The following is a 21,493-nucleotide window of genomic DNA, read 5'->3' on the forward strand; positions in this document are numbered from 1 at the left end:
TCTGTTCTGTTCCCCAGAACTGAGAAGAGGGCTTGAACTGTTACTCAACAAATATTTGCTGGGGTTAGCTTTCCTGTGCCATGTAAGAGACTGACATCATGGTAGGCACATGGTTGGCACCGAGAGAAGCTGGAGGAGTTAAGGGTCTACTTTACTCAAGTTCATTTATCTGTTGTACAACAAAGCTTTTTCTTTCCGTGATTGCTACCAATCAGACCTTGCTCTCAACTCCAGAAAATAGCTGTGTGCCGTCACGCGTTCATCTCCATTCTCCCAAGCTTTACACAGGCAGCATCTGTGGGGTCCTAACAGTAGCCAGCCACAGTGCGTGGCTCGTGGCAGACTCAGGGACAGTTTGTGAGCCAAAGCCTCCACTGGCTTTGCTTCCTGGAGTACACAGGTTTGCATAGAAGTTTTCTATGCTCCACGGTTCTTTCTTGGCTTACTTCCTGATACTACCTGTCCATACCTTCTGTGCATTCATGTGCATGGGCATGTGTGTGCATGTACTTGTGTGTGCATGTGTGTGTTCATGTGCATGTGTGCATGCATGTGCATGTCCATGTGTCCATGTGACCGTGTATGTGCATGTGTGTGTGCGCGCACACGCGCAAGCATGCGTGCTTGCATGTGCTCACATGTGTGCAGGTGCTCATGTGTTTGCCTGCTTAGGCTGGGCAGAAGTCAACTTAGACATCATTCCTCAAGACAAAATCTACACTGTGTTTTGAGGCAGGGTCTTTCATTGAAACTGGAACTTTCCAAATAGTTTAGTGTAGATGGAATTCTGGAAGATGAAACTCAGGTCCTTAAGCCTGCAAGGCACTTGGCTGACTGAGCCTTCACTCCAGCCTCGTGTTCACAGCTTTAAAACATTCAATTAGTATAACATTAATTGTACACAAATACAGGGGTTTTTGCTAGAACTTTTTATGTATGTATATAATGTATGTAGATCATGTTTTAGGGGATCCAACCCCATTAGAAGTTAACTGATGTAGCCAGCATCCTAGAAATACAATTGTCCAAGGCAGCACAGGTGGGACCATGAGACTCAGCTGAGACTCCTTCACTTCCCAACTTGGGACCGTTGCTAAGTCATTTTGACTTGTCCTGTCTCCTATCTGTCTTTCAAACATGTAGTTGGGATCACACTAATTCCCTTATAGGGTTACTATCAAGACTAAAAATTATAAGATTTGCCAAATAGCTGCAATAGAAAAAGCGTTAGAAACTAACACGTTAGTACTTTTTGTTCATTGTGAGCAAAAATAAGAACCAAAGTTTCCAACAGACTGTGATTCTGAAACTAGAAGGCAGTGGTCATAATGACCCATGCTTCATCAGTTTAGTGATTTTTGTAATGATATTTCTGCAGGACTTACATGGGGATAAAAGTGTGCCCCAAATTTCTAAAAATATTGGCCTTGCAACCTCAGAGCAGCTCAGGTATAGGATTCCTCTTACAGCTCCATTTCATATATGAGGAAACTGAGGATTGGCATATATAACCTGTATGAAAGCTGGGTATGGGGTATACACCTGGATCATAGCACTCAGGCTGAGGCAAGAGGGTCACAAGTTCAAGGCTAACCTGTGCCACATATCAAGACATTGTCTCAAAATAAATAAAACATGAGGACCTGGAGATTCTGTTAGGGGGAGGATGCCCAGTGAACCAGTGCCAACACTAGGACCACAGAAAGGATGCCCAGAAAGCCAGTGCTAACACTAGGACCATAGTCAGTAAGGATGTCCAGTGAGCCAGTGCCAACACTAGGACCACAGTCAGTAAGGATGCCCAGAAAGCCAGTGCCAACACTAGGACCACAATATTTAAGGATGCCCAGTGAGCAACTGCCAACAGCACTAGGACCATAGTCCAGGGATTCTCTCCTCGTGCTTTCCACAATACTAAGAACTGTGAGGGAAAGTTTTCAAGTCTACTCAAGAGATAGATCAACCAGAGGCACTACTCTTGCTTTTAGAACGCACACTACTTCTAACTGTTAATTAAAAGTTCCTGTTGAAAATAATTTTTCCAAAATGAGGCATGCTGCTATAGAATTGGCAGCTGTAACTGGATCTGTGATAAGGGGCCATCCATTGTCTAAACTTAGAGTCTCCTGCCTGGGTAGGTGCCCCTTGCATTTGTGAGTGAGTGTGTGTGTGTGTGTGTGTGTGTGTGTGTGTGTGTGTGTGATGGTCAAATTACATGTATAAATGCATGTGTGTATGTTTTCATGTGTGTATATGTGTGAAAAGGTATATGTATATACATATTTATGTGTGTGTATTCATATGTATATGTGTTCATTTATATATGCATGCATGTGTATGTTGTGAGTATATGTGTACATATATGCATGTATATAGGTGTGAGTGAGAGAGAGAGAGTATGTGTGTGTAAGCATGCAGCATAAGGCTCTGTGCACGCACTGTCACACAGCAACCTTGCTCATCACCAGGAGAAAAAGCCCAAGCCCAGGCTGCCTTGTACAACAGCTGCAAGCTCTGGGGAACAGTACTCATAGTGATACTCATAAATCTAGTTGTAACAACCATTCCCAATCCCCAGAGACATGGAGAGAAGGTCTATCTGACTAAAAGCCTGTGCTCTTCAACTATTGAAGAGATGCAGCATTAAGATGCACTTCCCCCATTGATTCTGATTTGCATAGAAACAGACAAATCCTAAGTTTCTGTGATGGTTCCCAACCCTCTGACATCAACAACAACCCCCAATCAGCCAGCCCCCACATCCAGAAGCCTTCCTCACTAGACCAAAGACTGTCACCGTTTTAGACAATTCACTATACACTTTTCATTGCTACCTGTACACACACATGCACACTCACACACACACACACACACACACACACACACACACACACACACTCACTCACACACACACACATACACATACACACACAAAACTTAGAGGTCTTCATTGTTTTTACATGCAAACACACTCTGATACCATAATGCTGTGTTTTTCTGGACTTTAAAGTACATTCATATATTTTAAAATTGAAATAAAATTTATGTAACGTAGAACACAAAACATTTCGAATGTGTCAACCACTGGCGTTAAACACACTCACTCACTTTGTGCAACTATCACTATCATTGATCCACAGATGCATTTAAAGATTCCAAACATTTCCATTAATTCTGTGGTTCACAGAAGAGCCAGAACCCTCTGCCTGTAAAGTTGGCCTCAAGTGTGGCTCATCTTTCTCAACTAGGTCTATACTCCTGGAATGATTTCTGATGAGACTTCCTCCCAGCCAGGCCACCATGTAAGCAGAGAGGAGCAGTTGTGGCTTTGATGAGCATAGAGCTGGTACAGAGCCTCCCATGTCAGTGGGACCACAGAGCAGCAAGGGCATCACAGCGTCCAGATCAGGAAAGCGCCTCCAAGCTCCTCGAGGCTCCTTATTTCCCACTGAAGAACTGGGTTGTTTGGGGGGGGGGGCAGAGCATGAAGCCTCCAGAGCCTTTTCTCTTATCTATGTACAGTATGAATAGCTTTGGAAATTGCTCATAACATGCTTGAAATGGCATGTAATTAGATTGCTTCATGCAAATCATATTCCATGTTTCACAGTGGTCACATGTGTGTTGTTCTTGGTAACTGTCATCAGTCAGCATAGCTTTAGCAGGTATCCTTGCAGTGGGGAAAGCATCGGATCTTTTCCTAATGATCTTTCATCTCTATTCAGTCTGAGGACAGGCCTGAAGGTCACCTAAGTGGCTATCGCGTGCATTTATGATGCAAGAGATAGACTCAAAGCTAAGGAATATGATTTTCAAGATCAATTCACCAATTCACCAGGGCATTTCTTCATCCTGCGTTCTTATGAAGCCAAAGCTATAGACTCGGAAGGAAGTGTCTCCATGACTGTAGACCAGAAATACCTAGTAAGTGGGGTCTTGCTTCCTAGAGTTGTCCTCAGTGAGTGAGTCATGTGTGCACAGGTGCATATGCATGTGAGTGCGGTTCATGATGCGGTCAGAGGGGAATATCCAATGTGGTTCCTCAGGGGCCATCCACCTTTTCTGAGACAGAATCTCCACTAGCCGGGAATTCTCCAAGCTGACCAGGCTAGCTGGCCAGTGAGCAGAAAAGACCAACCAGGCGGCCCCTCCCAGTGCTGGAATAACAAGCATGCACCACCTTAGGTTCTGAGGATTGGACTCAGGTCTTAGTGCGGAGCAAGACAAGGCCCTTAATGGCCAAGCTAGCTCTGCAGCACATACCACACACTTCTCGATGGGAGACCAACTAGATGTGGCCTTCAACAGAAGAAAGATTGGTTCAAAGACCTTCCTGCCTAGACTGTAAACCCCCCCTCACCCTCCACCCCCATCTCAAGGCACCATGACTCTGAGAAAAGAAAAACACCCAGCTCCCCTGTCAGGGAAGCCCCTAAATCCCTGAATGGATAGTTGCAGGAGTAATTCTATACAGTAACTTCCCAGGCTCCGGAAGAGGAATAGTTTGAACAAGGCAGTAATGATGACAATGACAAGAAGTAGGAGGAGGAATGAGGAGGAACAGGGAGACGGGGAGTGCAAAGAGGAAGTGGGGAGGAGGAAATAACACATAAGCACACCAGGCATGGTGAGAGGATTAGCCCTAATCCTCATAACCACCTTGCCAGAGCAGAATTAGCATATTCTCTTGTTGGGAAGTTGAGTCCCCAGAGGATTCTGAGATGTGGGAAGTCTTCCAACCATCAGAGGCCAGGGTTGGGATTTGAACTCAGGTCTGTGTGATCCCAAATAAGACAATCTGCCTCTCAGACATGGATTTCTCTGTCAGTGTGACTCTCAGTATTTTTGAAAGGGTCCGCACTAACATCCCAACTTTCCTCTCCCAGTCTCTGGAAGCTTCTTTCACAGAGTCACCTACTCATTATGTAAGCTACCCTTTATCTGAGCACACCATGGGCCTCAAACATGTTTCTTTCACAGCAGACTCTAGTTTAAAAGACTCTCAAACCTGAGCGGCCACACAGGTCCTCATGAGTAAAACAACAAAGCAAAACCAACCCCTCGTGCACCATATTAAAACAAATTGATTCAATACAGATGTACATTTTTGTCAACTTTCCTAATGTAGCTGCCCTTAATCTTCTAGAAGCATTTAGATTATTTACTCAGAAATGATCTGTTTATCGAATTGCATCAAGCATTTAATTAAAAGACCCATCAGCTTGTGTTCAATGCTGGGCACACGGGAGCTGAGCTGGGCCCATGGGGATAAAGCCTCTGTTCCTGGGTACTTCCAAACCAGAGGTCAGCCACATGATGGCTGCTTTAAATTTGTTTTCTCACAAGTAGTTGTATTATTTAGACTCTAAACTATAATGCAAGGGATTTTTTCCTCTTTATTGTTGACAATAGAAACAAAAGGGCTCAGGAGATAGCGTGGTAGGTAAGGTGTCCGCTGCACAAACTTAAGGACCTGAATTTGGATTCCCAACACCCATGAAAGAGTTGAGCATGGCAGCATTAACCTACAAGCCTAGGACTGGGGAAGGGAGAAGGGGGGCAGAAACGGAGATGCCGGGGGCTTGCTACTCGGCTGATCTACTACAAAAAGTGAGCTCCTGGTTTAGTAAGAGGTCTGGTTTCAAAAGCATTATGTGGAGAGTGACTGAAGAAGGAAGTTGGCATTGACCTCTGACCTCCACATGAACCCACAGAAGCATGGCAAAAGCAAAATTGTTTTTTCAGCCGATTTTCTGCTAGAGCCTTCCATTCAGCGTAGAGTTGCCCGCTGCCTCCCCCAATCACTCCCTCTAAGAATGGCATCTTTGGCCTCATTGTATCTTGGAGACGTTGAATAATACTTTGTGCCTAGAGAAGATGTCAAGGGACATACAGTTACCATCGTTTTCATCAGCTTGACATAAACCTAGACGAAGCTAGGAAGGGGGACTCTCAGCGGGGGAACTCCTTCCATCAGGTTGGTCTGAGGGACATTTTCTTAATTGCTGATCAATGTAGGAGGGCCCAGTTCACCCTGAGCAGGTGGTCCTGTATATAAGAGAGGTGACTAGACTTGAGCCTAGAAGGAAGATGTGAAGACCCATCCCTCCATGGTCTCTGCTTCAGTTCTTGCCTCCAGATGCCTGCCGTCAGCTCTTGGCCTGGCTTTCCTTGGAGGTGGATAAATTCGATCCTCCCTATGTTGGTTTTGGTCAGGGTTTTGCCATAGCAAAGGCACATGTACGGCTCTAGCATCTTTTCACCTTCTCCAAAAGGGGGGAAATCCTAGATCACAGAGAAGCCCCAGCAGGCAGTGAGGTCAAGTGATGTGGCTAGTGCTGGCAGAAGGGAAACAGAACGCTAACTTTTCTGCCTCTGGATGCAATGTTTCAGCAACCCATGGACCCCACTTGCCTTAGATGGGGTTCTCACATCTAAATCATGAGCCAAAACTTCAGATGAAAATGATTTAGCGATGGAGACAGGGTGTTAAAAGTGGGCAGGGAGCTGGCTGAGGGTCTGTCTGATGATCGAATAGAGGAAACATCTGTGACTCTGATTCTGTGGCTATCTCTGAAGAGTCCCCATGCCTCCAGCTATCCATCTGAAGAGCGAGGGAACCTGGGCCTTCGTACTGCTCATGCAGATTACAGGTGACCTCAGTGGTACCATTGCGGTGCCAAAGACCCTTGTTATGAGACTTTATCAGCAAAGCTTGCAAAGAGCAGGCAAAGGTGCTGGGGACACGGATCCAGAGAGAAGTCCATGTGAAGAACACACATGCCTAACATAGCATGGGTGCATTTACGCATTCAGCCGACACTTTAATAGCACACGCTCCCGTCTCCATCCAACCCCCGCTGTAATGCTATAAAAACCTTTTCTACCACAGCCTGGAAGGGCAAGCCTCTAATCCCAACTACTCAAGAGACAAAAGCAGGAAGATTACAAGTTCAAGGCTTATCTGGTTTACAGAATGAGTTCACAGCCAGTCTGGGCAAAACAGTGAGACCCAGCCTCGAGCAGAAAGTAAAAGGAGGGCTGGGGATGCAGTCCGTGGCAGCGTAAAAGTGACCCTTCATTCAATCCCACGACTGAAAGAAACAAAAAGAAAAAAGAAAAAAGACAGACAAACTGACTGACCAACTGCAAGGCTCTCCTTCTTGAGGCAACTTTAGTCTTATCAACTTAACCCCTTAAGGCCCTTTCCTGCCTGGCACCTCCTCCGTTTTCTCTGATGTTTTACTTGTGCATCGTTTACTTCCTCCTGCTAAAAACTGTAGCTTCTGGAGAGCTCTAGATCAGCCTGCTAGGTTCATCCCCGTAGCCAGGAAAGCTCTCCCTGAGGGCTTGATATTTTCTCTCCAACCTGAATTTCAAGGAAGAGCAGCCATAAGAAGATGAGGATAAAATGGTCCACACAGGGGACCCAGGAAGCCCAAAGGCACCAGGCGGGGAATGAGCCTGGTGTGTGGGATGGGGAGCAAGGGACGAGGCTGGAATAGAAGGGCATTTACTCTGGCTGTGTGGGTAGCTTTCCAGCCCTCTGCGAGAGGCCGGGCACTCCTGAGTCACCTCTGCGAAGGGGACACCATCTTTGATCTCTTGCTGCCTCTATTTCTAGGACACCGTGTACCTCTTTCTCTGAGAATGTATGCTATGGATAGGCTGCAAAGGCTTTTTCATGGACTGATTTTCTACTCAGCAGTTTGTTGATGAATGCCGAAAGGATAGATGCAGACTTATGTCAACAAGATGCGACAGGGAGGTTTTATAAAGAGACAAATTATCCTCACACACGAGACAGAAAATCTCCGCCGCCGCGCTGCAGGCTCAGCACTGCTGAGTTTAGCAAGTCGAGATTTGTTTCCTGAGCTAAATTTTCAATAGGAGAATGAACCCATTTTACCTCTCTTCATCCTCTGTGTCAATTTCTGAATAGTCACTCAAACCCCACAGCCCTCTCTGGAATTCAGTGCAGGGTCGGGAGAGCAGGTGCTGTGGCGCCCAGCTTACTGAGGTGGGCGGGGCGTGTTAAAGAGCATCAAAGAAGAGACAGAGGGCGATGGACGCCTCTGTGCTCATTTCACAGAGATAGAACTGCCACTGGTGAGGCTGACTTGATTGCACAGTAAACAACAGACCAAATAATCGTGTCTCTGGATAGAGCTTAGAGGTGACTTTTTTAAAAAAATGTCGTATGCTAGCAATTCAAGGCACACCGTGTATACAAGACCCATTCGAGGTCACAGAGGGCAGGGGCTTCCTCCAGCTCCTCACCAAGTGTTTCTGCTTGTCCAGGCAACACAGCCTCCTCAGTATCAAGTCCCTGAGGAGACTGAGTTTCAACCAGTGTGACAGGATGATCTTGAGCAGCAAAAGCATCAGTGTAAGCATCCGTGAGGTCTTACAAATGTGAGAAGCAAGCACACGGAGAAGCTGGGATGAAGAGCCCTTTGCCTGCCAGGTAGTGGAGTTTACAATGCCTTCTCTGAATTATTATATAAATATGCAATCCATGGGGTAAATCTCCTGCTTTCGAGTTACAGAGTTCGAGGTCAGGGCCTTGAGGCCCCCCCCCAATCACCCCTGTGGAGGACACCAGCATGAAAGCCCAGCCAGCAAGGAAATGGGGTCTCCTTACCTTCTTGTCACTGAGGCCTGTCACTTGGTCCACAAACTCCTCCTGGATCATGAAGGCAGCCAAGTTGGCTGTGTAACTGGCCAGGAAGATGACAGCGAAGAAGGCCCACACCGACACCATGATCTTGCTGGTTGTGCCTTTAGGGTTCTGCACAGGCACAGAATTGTTGAAGACCAGGCCCCAGAGGAGCCATATAGCTTTTCCAATTGTGAAAGAAGGCCCATGGGGAGCTGCAAGTATCAGAGAGAACAGTCAGAGCATTTTCTTCTCAGAGTGAATACTTGTGTTGTGTTGTGCTCTGTGTGTGTGTGTGTGTGTGTGTGTGTGTGTGTGTGTGTGTGTGTGTGAACTGTGGCAGTTGCCAGTAGCACTAGAGGGCTGGAAGACAAATGCATATCAGAGTTATGCTCTTCCATTGTCCCCAGAACCTCACTGCAGTCAGCCTCCTTTTTTTTTTTTTTTTTTTTTTTTTTTTTTTGCTTTAAGATAATTAGCATTTTCCTCACATTTCTAGCTAACTGGATTTTTTACCACATTTCTTAAGAAGAAAATAGTTATGCAAAATGGGGGTTTCCGTGAAAAGTGGTGCTAGGACATGTTTTTAAATTTGAATTTGATTTCCATTTGGGGAAACCTAACTCCTTTAAAAAAAAAAGAAATGTAAAGGAGAACTTGGAGGAAAGAGATTTAAGGTTGGGTTTGATCAAAACACATTGTATGCATTTATGAAATTCTCAAATAATTAAGAAAATACATAAAGTAAACATAACAGAAGCCTGCCGAGGTGTGTACAAGGCAGCGGGGCGGGGTCGGCGGCGGGGATGGGGGATGCTTCACCCTTGGCTGTCCCTAAGAGCCATTCAAGCTGGCAGGAGCACGCCTGGCATTCTAATTCAGCTGTCCCTGGAAATTGCCCCTGTTCAAATTCATAAGTAAAGTGTGCACAATATAGGAATCAAACGCCTTCCGAATGGAGGCGTTCAGGTACAGAACAATAGAGGCTAATTCTTCCAACAGTTCACGGATGGGAGACGCTTCATCGCAGGTCACAGAGACGGAACTGACATCAGGTCACCGTTCCGTGCTCTCTCTGTATCCTCCCAGCAGTGTGTCCCTTTTGAGATTCTTAAGTGTTCCCTGTGACAGGCTTAACTAAGGAGGCAGAACAACACGTGGAAATTTATTGGGGGTGGGGCATACGAGGACGGTAAAGCACTCAAGTGAGGGTTTTCAAGACTTCATAGCTTACCAGGAGAAAACAAATCAATTTGTGCCCTCGCTCTGAGAGAGAAAAATGGCTTTTTTAAGCAGAAGGTTAATTTTTATGTCATTTAAGTAAATGAAGATATTACAAAATGATCCACGAGACCAGAGCTGGCAATATGAGTAAGTGGGCAATAAATAAAGTTGCAGAAGTGGGCTCCGCTGGGTGGCAGGGACCTAAGAGAAGAATTTTTCTTCATTGGAGGTGGGACTAGCCCCCCACATACCCACATACCGGGGCCTACCATGCAGGGTGTGTGAAGGAGAAAGCAATTAACCCTATAATTCTCAGTCTCTCCTGATTCTCTCTGCCTGGTTTTATGATTTGCTGGACTTACTTCCAAGAGGTCAGGAAGCCTTGGGTCACTCTAGTTAACTTTGTCAGCTGCTTAACCACAAAAGGGTTGACCAGAAGTGACAGCCACATGGGAATCATAGCTAGAAGGCTGAGAATGGGACCCTAGGGACACTTTGGGGAGTTCCAGATTTGTGAATTCTGTCACCCCACCATGTAACTTACCCTGTAAAGTGCAGTGAAATGCATCAGAAAACACCCTGTAGAGAAACGAGGCGCTCTCTTTGCCTGTGCTGTCACATGCACAGGAGCAGGACACAGAGAGCCGTGAGATATTGAGAAGCAAGTGGGGAAGAGGCGAGGGTGTGCTGGATTGTCTGGGGTTGGTTTTGATGCCTTCCTTATGATAATTTCCCACTGCATCCTTTGACCAAGGGAGGAGCCAGAGCAGAAATTGTATTCTCTGTGGATCATTTCTATTCTCCATTATGTGAACAGTGCTAACCTGGATATCCACCTGTCTCCACTCCTCAGCTCCTATCTAAGTCCAAACTACCCTAATCTTTTTTGTTTACTATTCTTTGACATTTCATAGATGTATACTGTGTATATTGATCATATCCATGCCTTATTCCCCCTTGTCAAACTCACCTGGGGGAATTACTCACCCTCCCCCCCGCCCCACATTACATCTTCCTCCCTAAATCAAGTCTTCTATCTTTTATTTTTTGTTTGTTTGTCTCTATTGTTAAGAGTGGAGCCCAGGGCCCTCCACTCTGTCGTTGGGCTGTATCCTCGGGCCTTCTGAAAGGTCTGGAAGATTCCCCAGACTAGTCTAGAACTTGCTTTGTGCCCCCAGGATAGCCTTGAAGCTGTCCTTCTGTTTCACTGGAGTCAGATGACAGGGCTAGGCCATCAGGCTTGCTTTCGTTTTCTGCTTCTTAGACATGTCAGGATGGCTTCTAACTGCAGACGTTTCTATTGGCTGCTGCTGCCACCTTGGATGCTCATTTCTGTTTTCCTCACAGCTAAACTCTTCCTTTAGCTCTCAGCAGACCAATCGCTGATTCTGAATATGCTTCCTCACCTCAGCATCTTGTCTAAAGCAGTGCCCCACCCCTCGCCATAGCAGGAGTCTGATTTGTGCGCTTCCTGCATCTCATCTCCTCAGCTAAGTCCTAAAATCCATAAGAGTCAGGACGCCTCCATCAGATTCACCTTGCTGTCTCCTGCACTCGCATGGCTAGGGGCTTGGCACACAGAAGAGTAAATGTCCTTGCATTGAGTGTGCGAATGCTCAACTGCATACTCTGATGGCGAAAGTCCTGTTTTACCCTAGTGTGATCATCACGGGGAATCACCTCAGCCTCCACTGTGCTGAAAGCTCCTTTGCAGTCCAGTCCTTACTTAAATGCATGGATATGTATGGCACTTGTGTGGTATGGGAGGTGGCAAGTGTGATGTTCGCTGCTCTTCACCAGCTAAAGGTAGAAGGATTGTAACGAAACAATGACCCTAATAAGTTCTCATGATCTCTTGACTGCTTCTAGCATGAAATCTTTCAAGTCAAATGTATACGTGTTGAATTAAAAGATGTACTGTTCTGGAGGATCTCTGCAATATCAAGTCACTTTTGGGGAAAGGAGTTCGATGGAGCATCTTTCTGATAGCATCCACGGATTGAGGTGCCATGCGTTAAGGAAAATCTACTCAAAATGATGTGGTGTATTTAGCAAGCCTCTTAGTGAGTTAAAGCCAATGAATATCTTTACATTTCACTTTCTGTCTACCAATTCTTCTTTTATCAACTATGGTACATGATGATCAGACACCATCAAGGGCAGAATTTAACTCTGGGGAAATATACCACTTTATAGTCACATTTATTGTCAAACTAATGCAAATATGATTCACTGGTTTGAAGAATGTTCTTAAAGTGAAATCTATCAGGTCATTTTATTTGCATAGATTGAAATGGAAACTTGCTGTGATTTTAATATTTCTTTTGATCTGCATTTTTAAATGAATTGCCAAAGCCCTTCAACTCTGTTTTCTCAACAAATTGAATATCAATGATTCTTACTTAACCACTATTGACTTCAAATTATAATAAGATTAAAATGTTTCTTGTTTTAAGTTCAAGTAAATAGATCATACTTGTCACATTAGTATGCTGGCACCATTCCTATGAAGCAATGTGGAGTAAAGTGCCATAAAACTAAAAATATCTGTGTATATGTGTACGTGTGCGCACACGTGCTCGTGAGCACGTGTGTGCATGCATGGGTGTGTGCCCGTGTGTGTGTGTGTGTGTGTGTGTGTGTGTGTGTGTGTGTGTGTGTATTTGTGTGTGTGTGCGCACTATTCATGTGTATGCACATGGGGAAGCCTAAGTTCAAACTCGAGCGTCTTTCCTCTATCATTGTCCATCTTGGTGTTTTGAATCTATAGCTCACCACCTGGCTAGACTGGCCAACAAGCAAGGCCCCGGAATCTGCCTGTTTCTGCTCTTCTACCTCCAGTACTGGGTTATGGGTGCAATCTTGCTTGTATGTGGTGTTGGAGATGTGAACTCAGCTCTCAGTGCTTGCACAGCAAGCGCATTGCACACTGGGCCACCTTTCCAGCCCCGGACCAGCACCCTCTTCATCCTGGGCTCTCAAGGGCTGCCTTACCTTTCCCTTTGGCTAAGTTTCTGTTGTATCCAACAGGACTGAAGTATTCAAAAACAAAGACAGCAATGGCGGAGACGATGAGCAGCATCACAAACATCATCACCCAGACAGAGGCGCTGAAGGGCTCTGTGGGGAGCGGTGGGGGGAGGGGAGAGATAAGGGATGGGTGAGTGCACAGCCAGTCACTTCTGCCTCACCTCCAGCAGGAGCCCCACACACCCACCCGCTAGCTCTCCTCAAAACCTAATCATTGCGAAGGAGCTGGTCATTTTTATTCATATGTGAAACCATTCTTTATAAAATGATTTGAGACACTTTATAAGACTGTACATAAGATGATAAAAATAGGGAAGAGAAATGTGACATTACACAAACCAGGTCAAGGATAATATAAGCAAAAAAGAATGATAAGATAAGAAAAAAGCTGTTAGAGTAAATAAACAGGCCACAGGGTCTACATAATCATAGAACTCTCTAGAAAACCTAAGCTGAGGAGAAACAAGCCAGACCCAAAGCTCTAGTATATGGACTCTACAAATGTGTGGCTTTAATTTTTACTTTCCTTTGTACTATTATATACTAGGGGTGAGAAGTGTGGGGAATTTCAGAACTATAAGGAAAAGTATAACCTGTTATAAAGGATTATAAAATCACAGCATTGACAAGAATATTAGAAGGTCACAATTTACCACTCTCTGCTGCCGATGGATGAGATCCCTGTGGCCTACAAATCTTACTGATGTGGGTAATGGGCTTAAATAGAACCGAAAGTCATTCAGAGACACTACATTCATGGGATAATTCAATAAGATACCAATAAAGAGCGTGGTGATGAAGTTTGTGGTGGGTAGATGGCTGCTTCCCTCCCAAGGCATTTTAATAGTTCACTGAACGTAACGTGGGCAGTCGGCAGGTATCTTCCTACACAGAACTGTGCAGGGCACAAGGTTCTAAGTCTGACAACATTCCAGAAAGATCAGAGATCCCGTAAATAAAGGAACACTTCCACATAACCTGATTGATAACGAGAAAATTGGCTGATTAAAGCTGTGTTATCATGCGTGATATGGATAGATTAGAGAATTTAGAAGAAAAAAAAATTGAGACGAGTCCATGCCCACCTGATTACATGGTTGAGAGGCTATCCCCCACAGACACAAATGAACTGAAGAAAGTCATTTCCCTCCCCCCCAGAGAAAACGCTTTTGAGAGCAAAGCACAATAAACATAATACCACTTGATGGTACACACCGCATCATTTCTTTAAAGTTTTATGAAGTTGGTAATATCAGTCAGGAATAAAGTCTATGGGCCCTGACACATTCAGATGCCAGAGAGATTATCTTAAATGTGTAACCAGGAACCTTAATGATGCTGGCTAATCCGGAGCCCAGCACAGTGTTCTGCGATGCAGCTTTAGTAGCTGGAGTACGGTAAAGGGCAATAGGTGACAGAACAGCTCCCCTGCTTAACACAAAAATGAGTCCAAGAAGTGGAGACTGCAACAGAGATTTATCTTAGCTGATTTCAGCTTCAGGAATAAATAACATTATGTTCCTGGAATCACTGCCACTGGTAATGAGGTGCAGCCAAGACAGAGGATAAGTAGATGGATAACTGGGAAATCAAAAAAGTATTTAATCATCAACAATAAAGATGTTAAAGTAATTCTGCAGGTAGAGCGTAGTAATGGCAGAGCGTGTCCTGCCAGGGCGTGTGAGAAGTGCACGAGCCTTCTGGGAAAAGCCTTCAGCATTGTTTTGTAAACGCTACGTACATACACCACATAGTGGACCAAATGACAGATTCCACAATTAAAACCATGAGGGGTAAGGGTAATGTGCAGTTCACAGTGATGAAAAAGTACCCCCAGTTAATAAAAGCACACTTATTAATTAACTCCCATTTATGATCTGATGACATCATAAAAATCAGGAGTAAATCACTACTGCGTTCTGTTCATGTGTCAGAATTTTTAAGCCTGCAGCAGATTTTTTTTTTGACAGAATACATACTAGGCACTAACGTACTAGTCAGAAAACTGATCCCAGCCACTGACCCAAATGTTCCTTCACTTGAAGGTGACATCATTAGACTCAAGGCTGTGGTCATGGCTGTGAGATCAAAGGCTCTGCTTCAGCAGTCTATTTTTAAATTTTATTGAGTTTTAAATTACTGATTTTGTATGTGTTTGGGTGTGTGTGTGGAGGTAATCAGAAAACTAGCAGAAATTCTCTCCTCCACCCTCTGGATCCCTGGGACAGAACTCAGTGGCTGGGCCCCCTTCCCGGCCTAATAGATGAGATATCTATTTGTGGCCTGCTACTTGCAGACAACACACACACACACACACACACACACATACACACACACACACACACAATGTGTGTGTGTGTGTGTGTGTGTGTGAACCAGTCTATAGCATCTGAGGAGTGACCCAGAAATATCTTAAGTAGCTCCAAGTTATATCCTCTAGTGTTTCAAAACATTCATCCACGAAGGACCATCAGCATGGGAGACACCAGGTAAGCATTTATATGGATCAAAGATTCTAACCTGCTCGCCAAGTTCTTAGAATTAACTGGATGGAAATATTACAAGAGACGATAGCTCTGTCCTTGAAGAGCCGCTGCTGGTGGTGGCTTTGTACAAATGCTCAGCAGCATTACCTGACCAGCCGTTTCCCATGTGAGATAATGGAGTTTGTGGAGGAGAGAGAATAGGAAATTATGAGGACCAGCGCAGTCAGATTTTGAGAGTTCAGGCTCTCCGCATGGCTGATGGAGCCCGTGATGGAAAAATGTAGCTTAGCTTGGCTCATTATGACTTTCAAAACCTGCACAAAGTGTCCATAAATAAGGGGTGCACAGACAATCGGACAGGGTTATGAATATGGAGTGCACAGACAGACAGGTTTATAAATATGTGGTGCACAGACAAACAGACAGCCAGGGATGTAGTCTGTTGAGGAGGAAAAATATTAAGCTTACCACATGAAAACAGCTTTGAAAGTAGCTCCCTTATATACTATTTTTTTTATTTTTAAAGAGAGAGTATGAAAAGGGGGTGTTAAATTTGGCAAAAGAGTTGACTTTTTAATGGAAATATTTTACAAACGCAGGCAAGATAAAATATCTACAGAAACTGGGCTGAGGCCAGATTCACTGTCAGCGACCCACTTTTATGGGACACCCGATATTCTTTGTCTCTGATTGCACTGGAAAAATGGTTCTTTCTGGTTCGGGAACATGGACATTTCATGAAAACGGGCCCATTTTTTCCCACTTCACTGCATGGAATTCAGTCCCTCCTGTCTTTTCTTAACCCACAGGGCAGCTGTGTTGTGCTGAACAGTCTGGTGGGCAATGCAGGAACGGTAAGCAGAGGAAGCTAAGGACTGGCCATCCATCACATAACAGCTAAGATTCTGCGCTCCTGTCGGGATGAGCCAGATGCATTTTCCTGGTGTAATGAGGCTCTCTCAAGATACGGATCTCAGAGTCCGTGTCAAACAAAAGGACAAAGGGGAGAAACATCACAAGATATGTCTTTCCCGAGCTCATTATTAGACCAACAAAGGGTGTGAAAATTGAAGTAACAAGTACAAAAATCAAATGCAGTGAGTGGCAAGAATTCCAATAGCTTAACTGGATTACCAGAAATGAAAATAGTCATTGCATATCCTGCTGAGACTAAGGCAGTCTCCAAAAGTGCTGTTAGTCAACACTCAAGGGAAAGTGGCTGCGCAGTGATGCTGGCTGCTGACGTGACACAAACGAAGGCATGGCGGAAGTGAAATGACGGGTTAAAGTTGGTGTCCACAAGTTGGTTTGCATTTGCAAATGTTTGTTTGTTTGTTTGTTCAATGTGTGTGTGTGTGTGTGTGTGTGTGTGTGTGTGTGTGTGTGTGTGTGTGTTTGAATCTGGGTTGTCTATGTGCACCCATGCATGCAGTGCCCATGGAAGTCAGGTGAGGGCATCAGATTCTCTGTAACTGGAGTTACAGGCCATTGCCAGGCACGGTGGCTCACGCCTTTAATCCCAGCACTCGGGAGGCAGAGGCAGGTGGATCGCTGTGAGTTCGAAGCCAGCCTGGTCTACCAAGTTAGGCCAGGACAGCCAAAGCTACACAGAGAAACCCTGTCTCAAAAAACCAAAAAAAAAAAAAATGTTGGAAACTGAACCCAGGTCTTCTGCAAGAGCAGTAAGTGCTCTTAACCGCTGAGCCATTTCTCCAGCCCTTGTGATCTTCTTTAATGATGTTTTCCTGTCTCTGGAAAAGTATAAATTTGCTTGACCTTAATAAAAACTATTTCCCTTGTTCATGCATCATTCCTCCTGAGACAAAGATTTGTCTTCACCTTCTCATTTATATGGGCATGGTAGAGGAAAGTTAATATAATCTGAACTTCATGACGTTCAATGAGACAACTTCTGGGAAATAATGTATAATAGCCACACACAGTAACTTTAAAGGAGAAATTAATTGTGTTTGGCTGTGCGCCACCAAGCTTCTATGACTCCCACCAGGATGCATGTGTGCATACGGTCCTGTGCTCTTGGGAAGTGGACAATAGGAAAATGATTGTTTTTCACGTAAACACATTTATGAGACGGTCAAGAGGAAAGCTGAAAGCATTTCCTGTTTAACAAAAGATATAGCCACAGTTTAAAATACGAGTCCATTGATTCTGAACCAGTGTTTATATTCCTTGGACTACTTCTGTAATCACTGGGCAGGTTTCCATTACTTCTAGTAAATAAATGATTAGTGAAATAGAAGGCATATGCATGTGGATGGTAAATAAAGGTCTACAGCTTTTCAAAATTAACTGTGGACAGAAAAGGTTTTTTGTAAAGAAGTTTTCATGGTTTTAGCAATATACTTTAATCAACATAATCAAGATCAGTGTCTAAATAAGTGATGGTGTTAATCAGCAGAGATGCCCAAGTTAAAGACAAATGAAAACCTGTGATCGGAGGGGATAGGGTAGGATGGTGTTAGTAGGAAGAGGTCAAATGTAACATTCTTTGGAATGTACATCTGTGGTCAACTGGAACTGAACAAGGTCCATCCTGGTCTTAGTTTTTAAGCAATGAAAACGATAGTTACAATTTCATGTGTGTGTGTATGGGGTATGCTAAAGGACAGTCCCAGATGCCATTCCTCATATGTTGCTTGCTTTTTTTTTTAAGATGAGGATCCTCACTTGACTAGAACTGGCCAAGTGTTCTAGGCTAGCTCTCTTCATCACCCCAGAGCTCTGATTATAGGTGTGCACCACCACTCCCTGCCTTTCCACCTGAGACCTGGGAACAAACTCAGGTCCTCCCTCTTACACAGCAAGCTCTTTAGCAGCTGAGGCATTTCCTCAGCCCAGAGCATGCATGATTTTCTTTTTTGCAGGGAAGCAATCATTCCTATGAAGTTCACGTACCAAGGAAAGCAGAAGGAGAGACAGTGCCGTTGCTCCTGGACACCATGACGCTGATTCCTGTCTCCACAAAGGGCACCGAGAAGTCCACCACTTCAGAACGCTCCTCATTGATGGTGAGTGAGCCCACGGCCATGACTGCCCGTTGATAGACCACCTGGATGGAAGAGAGAACAGAGCCTACATCCTCTCCATCCAACAGCGCTGGACCCCGAGGCCCTCTATTGGCATGAGAGCCTAGAGGTAGCAAAGATGACTTACTTCGCCTATCATTCCATTCCACACATTGTTAACCTTTTTCCCGTGCTTCCCGTTGGTCACTAGGTAGAGGTCATAGGTGAACTTGACCGTCCTGGATAGCTTCTTCAGGATGTCGATACAGAACCCCTTGCAGCACTTCTTCACGTTCATCCCTTCGTTGGTCGAGTTGCTGCCAAGAAAATCCCAGGGTCACAGAAAGTTACTCTTGGAAGGCTGCATTCATGGCTACATACACATTTTGGATGAGATGTTGAAGTTCACAAAGGGGAAGTGAGTTGTGAAAGCAAGTGTGTGTGTGTGTGTGTGTGTGTGTGTGTGTGTGTATGTGTACATGTGTGCAGTGGTCAGGGGAGAATAGCATATGCCTTCTATTACTCTCCATTTTGTTGTCCTGAGATCAGGTCTCTCACTGACCCTAAGCACTGGCCATTTTGGCTAAGCTGGCTGGCCAACCATCTCTTAGGCTGTGTTTCTTTCTGTACCCTAACCAATGTGATGTTTTAGCACACACAGCCATGCCCACTCAGCTTTCGTCATGGATGGTGTGCATTCAAACTCAGGTCTTTGTGCTTTCACATAGTGCAGTCTTAAGCACTAAGCTACTTCCTGAACTCCTTGATTGGTGAGACAGGAGTCTATGTAGCCCAGGCTGGACTCAGACTCCTTAAGTAGCCGAGGATGACTTTGAACTTCTGATTCCTACATCTCCACCTCTCGGCCGAAGTTGCAGGCTATTGCATGCTAGGCGAGCCCTCTACCAGTAAGTGGAGCATCCTACACATTAAGCAGGCCACAGAACTGCTTGGTTGTAGCAGCTGACATTTGTTGGTGGATACCCATTGGTGAGGCACTTTGATAAGTGCTGTATGCTCATGGTGAGCTTCACCTCCATGGCATTTCTCCAATGTGGCTCGGCTCATATCCCATTACCAGAAAGAGTTACCACAACACTTATTAAAGAGTTTTGAACACATAAAGCCTCTTTAAGACTATAATATCATCATCTGATCTAAGCTGAATTTTTTTTAAAAAAATTGAAATACGGAGCAGAAAAATTGAAATCCTTCAGGAGCCCGGTGCCTTCCTGCATCTCTACCCTTATGATATCTTAGAGCTAACGGGGAAGAGAGGACACCTGAGAGAATGCCTGGAAGACGGGACACTGGAGCCTTTCGTGCTCTGAGGCTGTGGATTTTACTTCTTAACAGAGCTACCAGTCAAGTGAGAGATTAGTCAGAAAATTCTTTCTGGGCAAATTCATGGCATGAAATACAAAGACAACCCCTTAGGGCAGGAAGGGTTCTGGGATGACACAGCAAGGTCTGGGAGATGGCTCGGGGTATAAACCACGTGCTGCACAGATATAAGGGTCAGAGTTCAGAATCCCAGAACCCACAGAAAAGCCAGGCAGGCATGGGGCTGACTATAATCCAGCTAGCCGGACTAGAAAGAACTGGTAAATTCTGGGTTCAGTAAGCAGCCTTGCCTCAATAAATAAGGTAAATAACAATGAAGGAAGACTCCTGATGACAACATCAGGCCTCCCTCTGCAAGGATACATGCACATGTGCATCCTACACATTTGAGCATGCACACACCCATCCACACACCACCTACACAGACCTAGGCAAGAAAAGATACATAGAGCGTTGCCATGTTGAAGATGACCTTGGAGTCTCCCAAGGCTCTGCTCTCTCTTCTTTACAGCCACCTAGCTTCACTCATTCATGAGCCAGAGTCTCAGAACATCCACACACCCCCTTCTCAACTAAAGGAAACATCATGGTCTCGAAAACAGGCAGGAAATTGCTCTCACGGAGTCTCACCACAAGATCAAGGTCTCTTTTCATGCTATACTCAACTCGACCTTGCACCACGGCATCCTACTAGCTCAGTCCCGCCAGTGAGTCCTCCAGTCACGAAGTGCCTTCTCTAAAGGAGACCTCTATTTTTTTTGAAACCTCTATTTTTTTATACAGTGAATTGTTAACTAAGCAGCAAAATAATGTTTATGGAAATGCAAGATCAAAAATGCAAGAGAAAAGGTTTACATGCTTTATGAAAAAGTCTGGTGCAAAGAAATTAAAAAACATATGCACAGCTACACAAAATCAAACAACCATCCAGAAAAGCAATGAAACAGGAAAGGTAGCTGTATTTGAATGGTGTGAAGTTTTTTTTTCTTTCCCATATTTTTGAGAGATCCCTCCATGTGTTCTACTGAGTATGCATTCTGTATATAATTGGGTACACATATGCATCAAGCCTCAGAGATGTCCATCGCTCTCTCCATACAGGAATGTGGACACATTTGGCAGTATAACGTTGGTCAATGAGCGGGGGAGGGGTTACAGACGACATCTTTTTTTCCTTATTTTCAGGTTTTGAGTGGCCTCACTTGACTCATTGTTTTAACCATTACACCTCATCCTGTCCCAGACTCCTACTCAATGATCTGGCTTCCTTTGGCCAGAAGCATGGTGGTTGCTTCCCCATCTTAGCCTAGAACCTAAGTGACCTTCCCCTCAGAAGCCTCATCTTCATATATTTGCATATATTTGCATATAATGATGGGTGGGGTCAATATAAAATTATAGGAAGTAAGTACCTGCTTCTCCTCTACTAACTACTCATAGTAGAAAAACTAAGGTGAACTTAAAAACAATAGAAACACAGCCTGGGTACACTCGGTTAATGGCAAGTTCAGTTACCATTTTCCTTTCTGAATGTGTACCCTTGACACACGTGTCCCGATTAGATCCTCTTTCTTTCTCCTGGACACTGCATCACACACTGATGCCTCTTCCTCCATTTGGCCAAGATTTCTGGGATAGGTTAGATTAGATAAAAGTTACAGGGGTCCCATAATTTAGATCTCAGGTATTCTCTGGCCTTGAGAAAAGCCTCAGCCAGCTTTGGA

The 21,493-nt window shown here is 44.7% G+C and overlaps 1 protein-coding gene across 3 annotated transcripts in view; it reads right to left on the minus strand.

Moving 5' to 3' along the window:
• GRIN2A (glutamate ionotropic receptor NMDA type subunit 2A) overlaps positions 1 to 21,493 on the minus strand; it is a 409,098-nt gene that overhangs the window by 70,628 nt on the left and 316,977 nt on the right. For all 3 annotated transcript variants that reach the window (XM_084762469.1, XM_084762471.1, XM_084762470.1), the window contains 4 exons: positions 18,574 to 18,742; positions 18,316 to 18,469; positions 12,878 to 13,003; positions 8,645 to 8,874 (listed from right to left, as the gene is read on the minus strand). In XM_084762469.1, the coding sequence (XP_084618595.1) occupies positions 8,645 to 8,874; positions 12,878 to 13,003; positions 18,316 to 18,469; positions 18,574 to 18,742 (679 nt within the window). The remainder of the gene's footprint in view (positions 1 to 8,644; positions 8,875 to 12,877; positions 13,004 to 18,315; positions 18,470 to 18,573; positions 18,743 to 21,493) is intronic.

This window comes from Acomys minous (assembly GCF_964271855.1).
Source record: "Acomys minous genome assembly, chromosome: 16".
NCBI lineage: Eukaryota > Metazoa > Chordata > Mammalia > Rodentia > Muridae > Acomys > Acomys minous.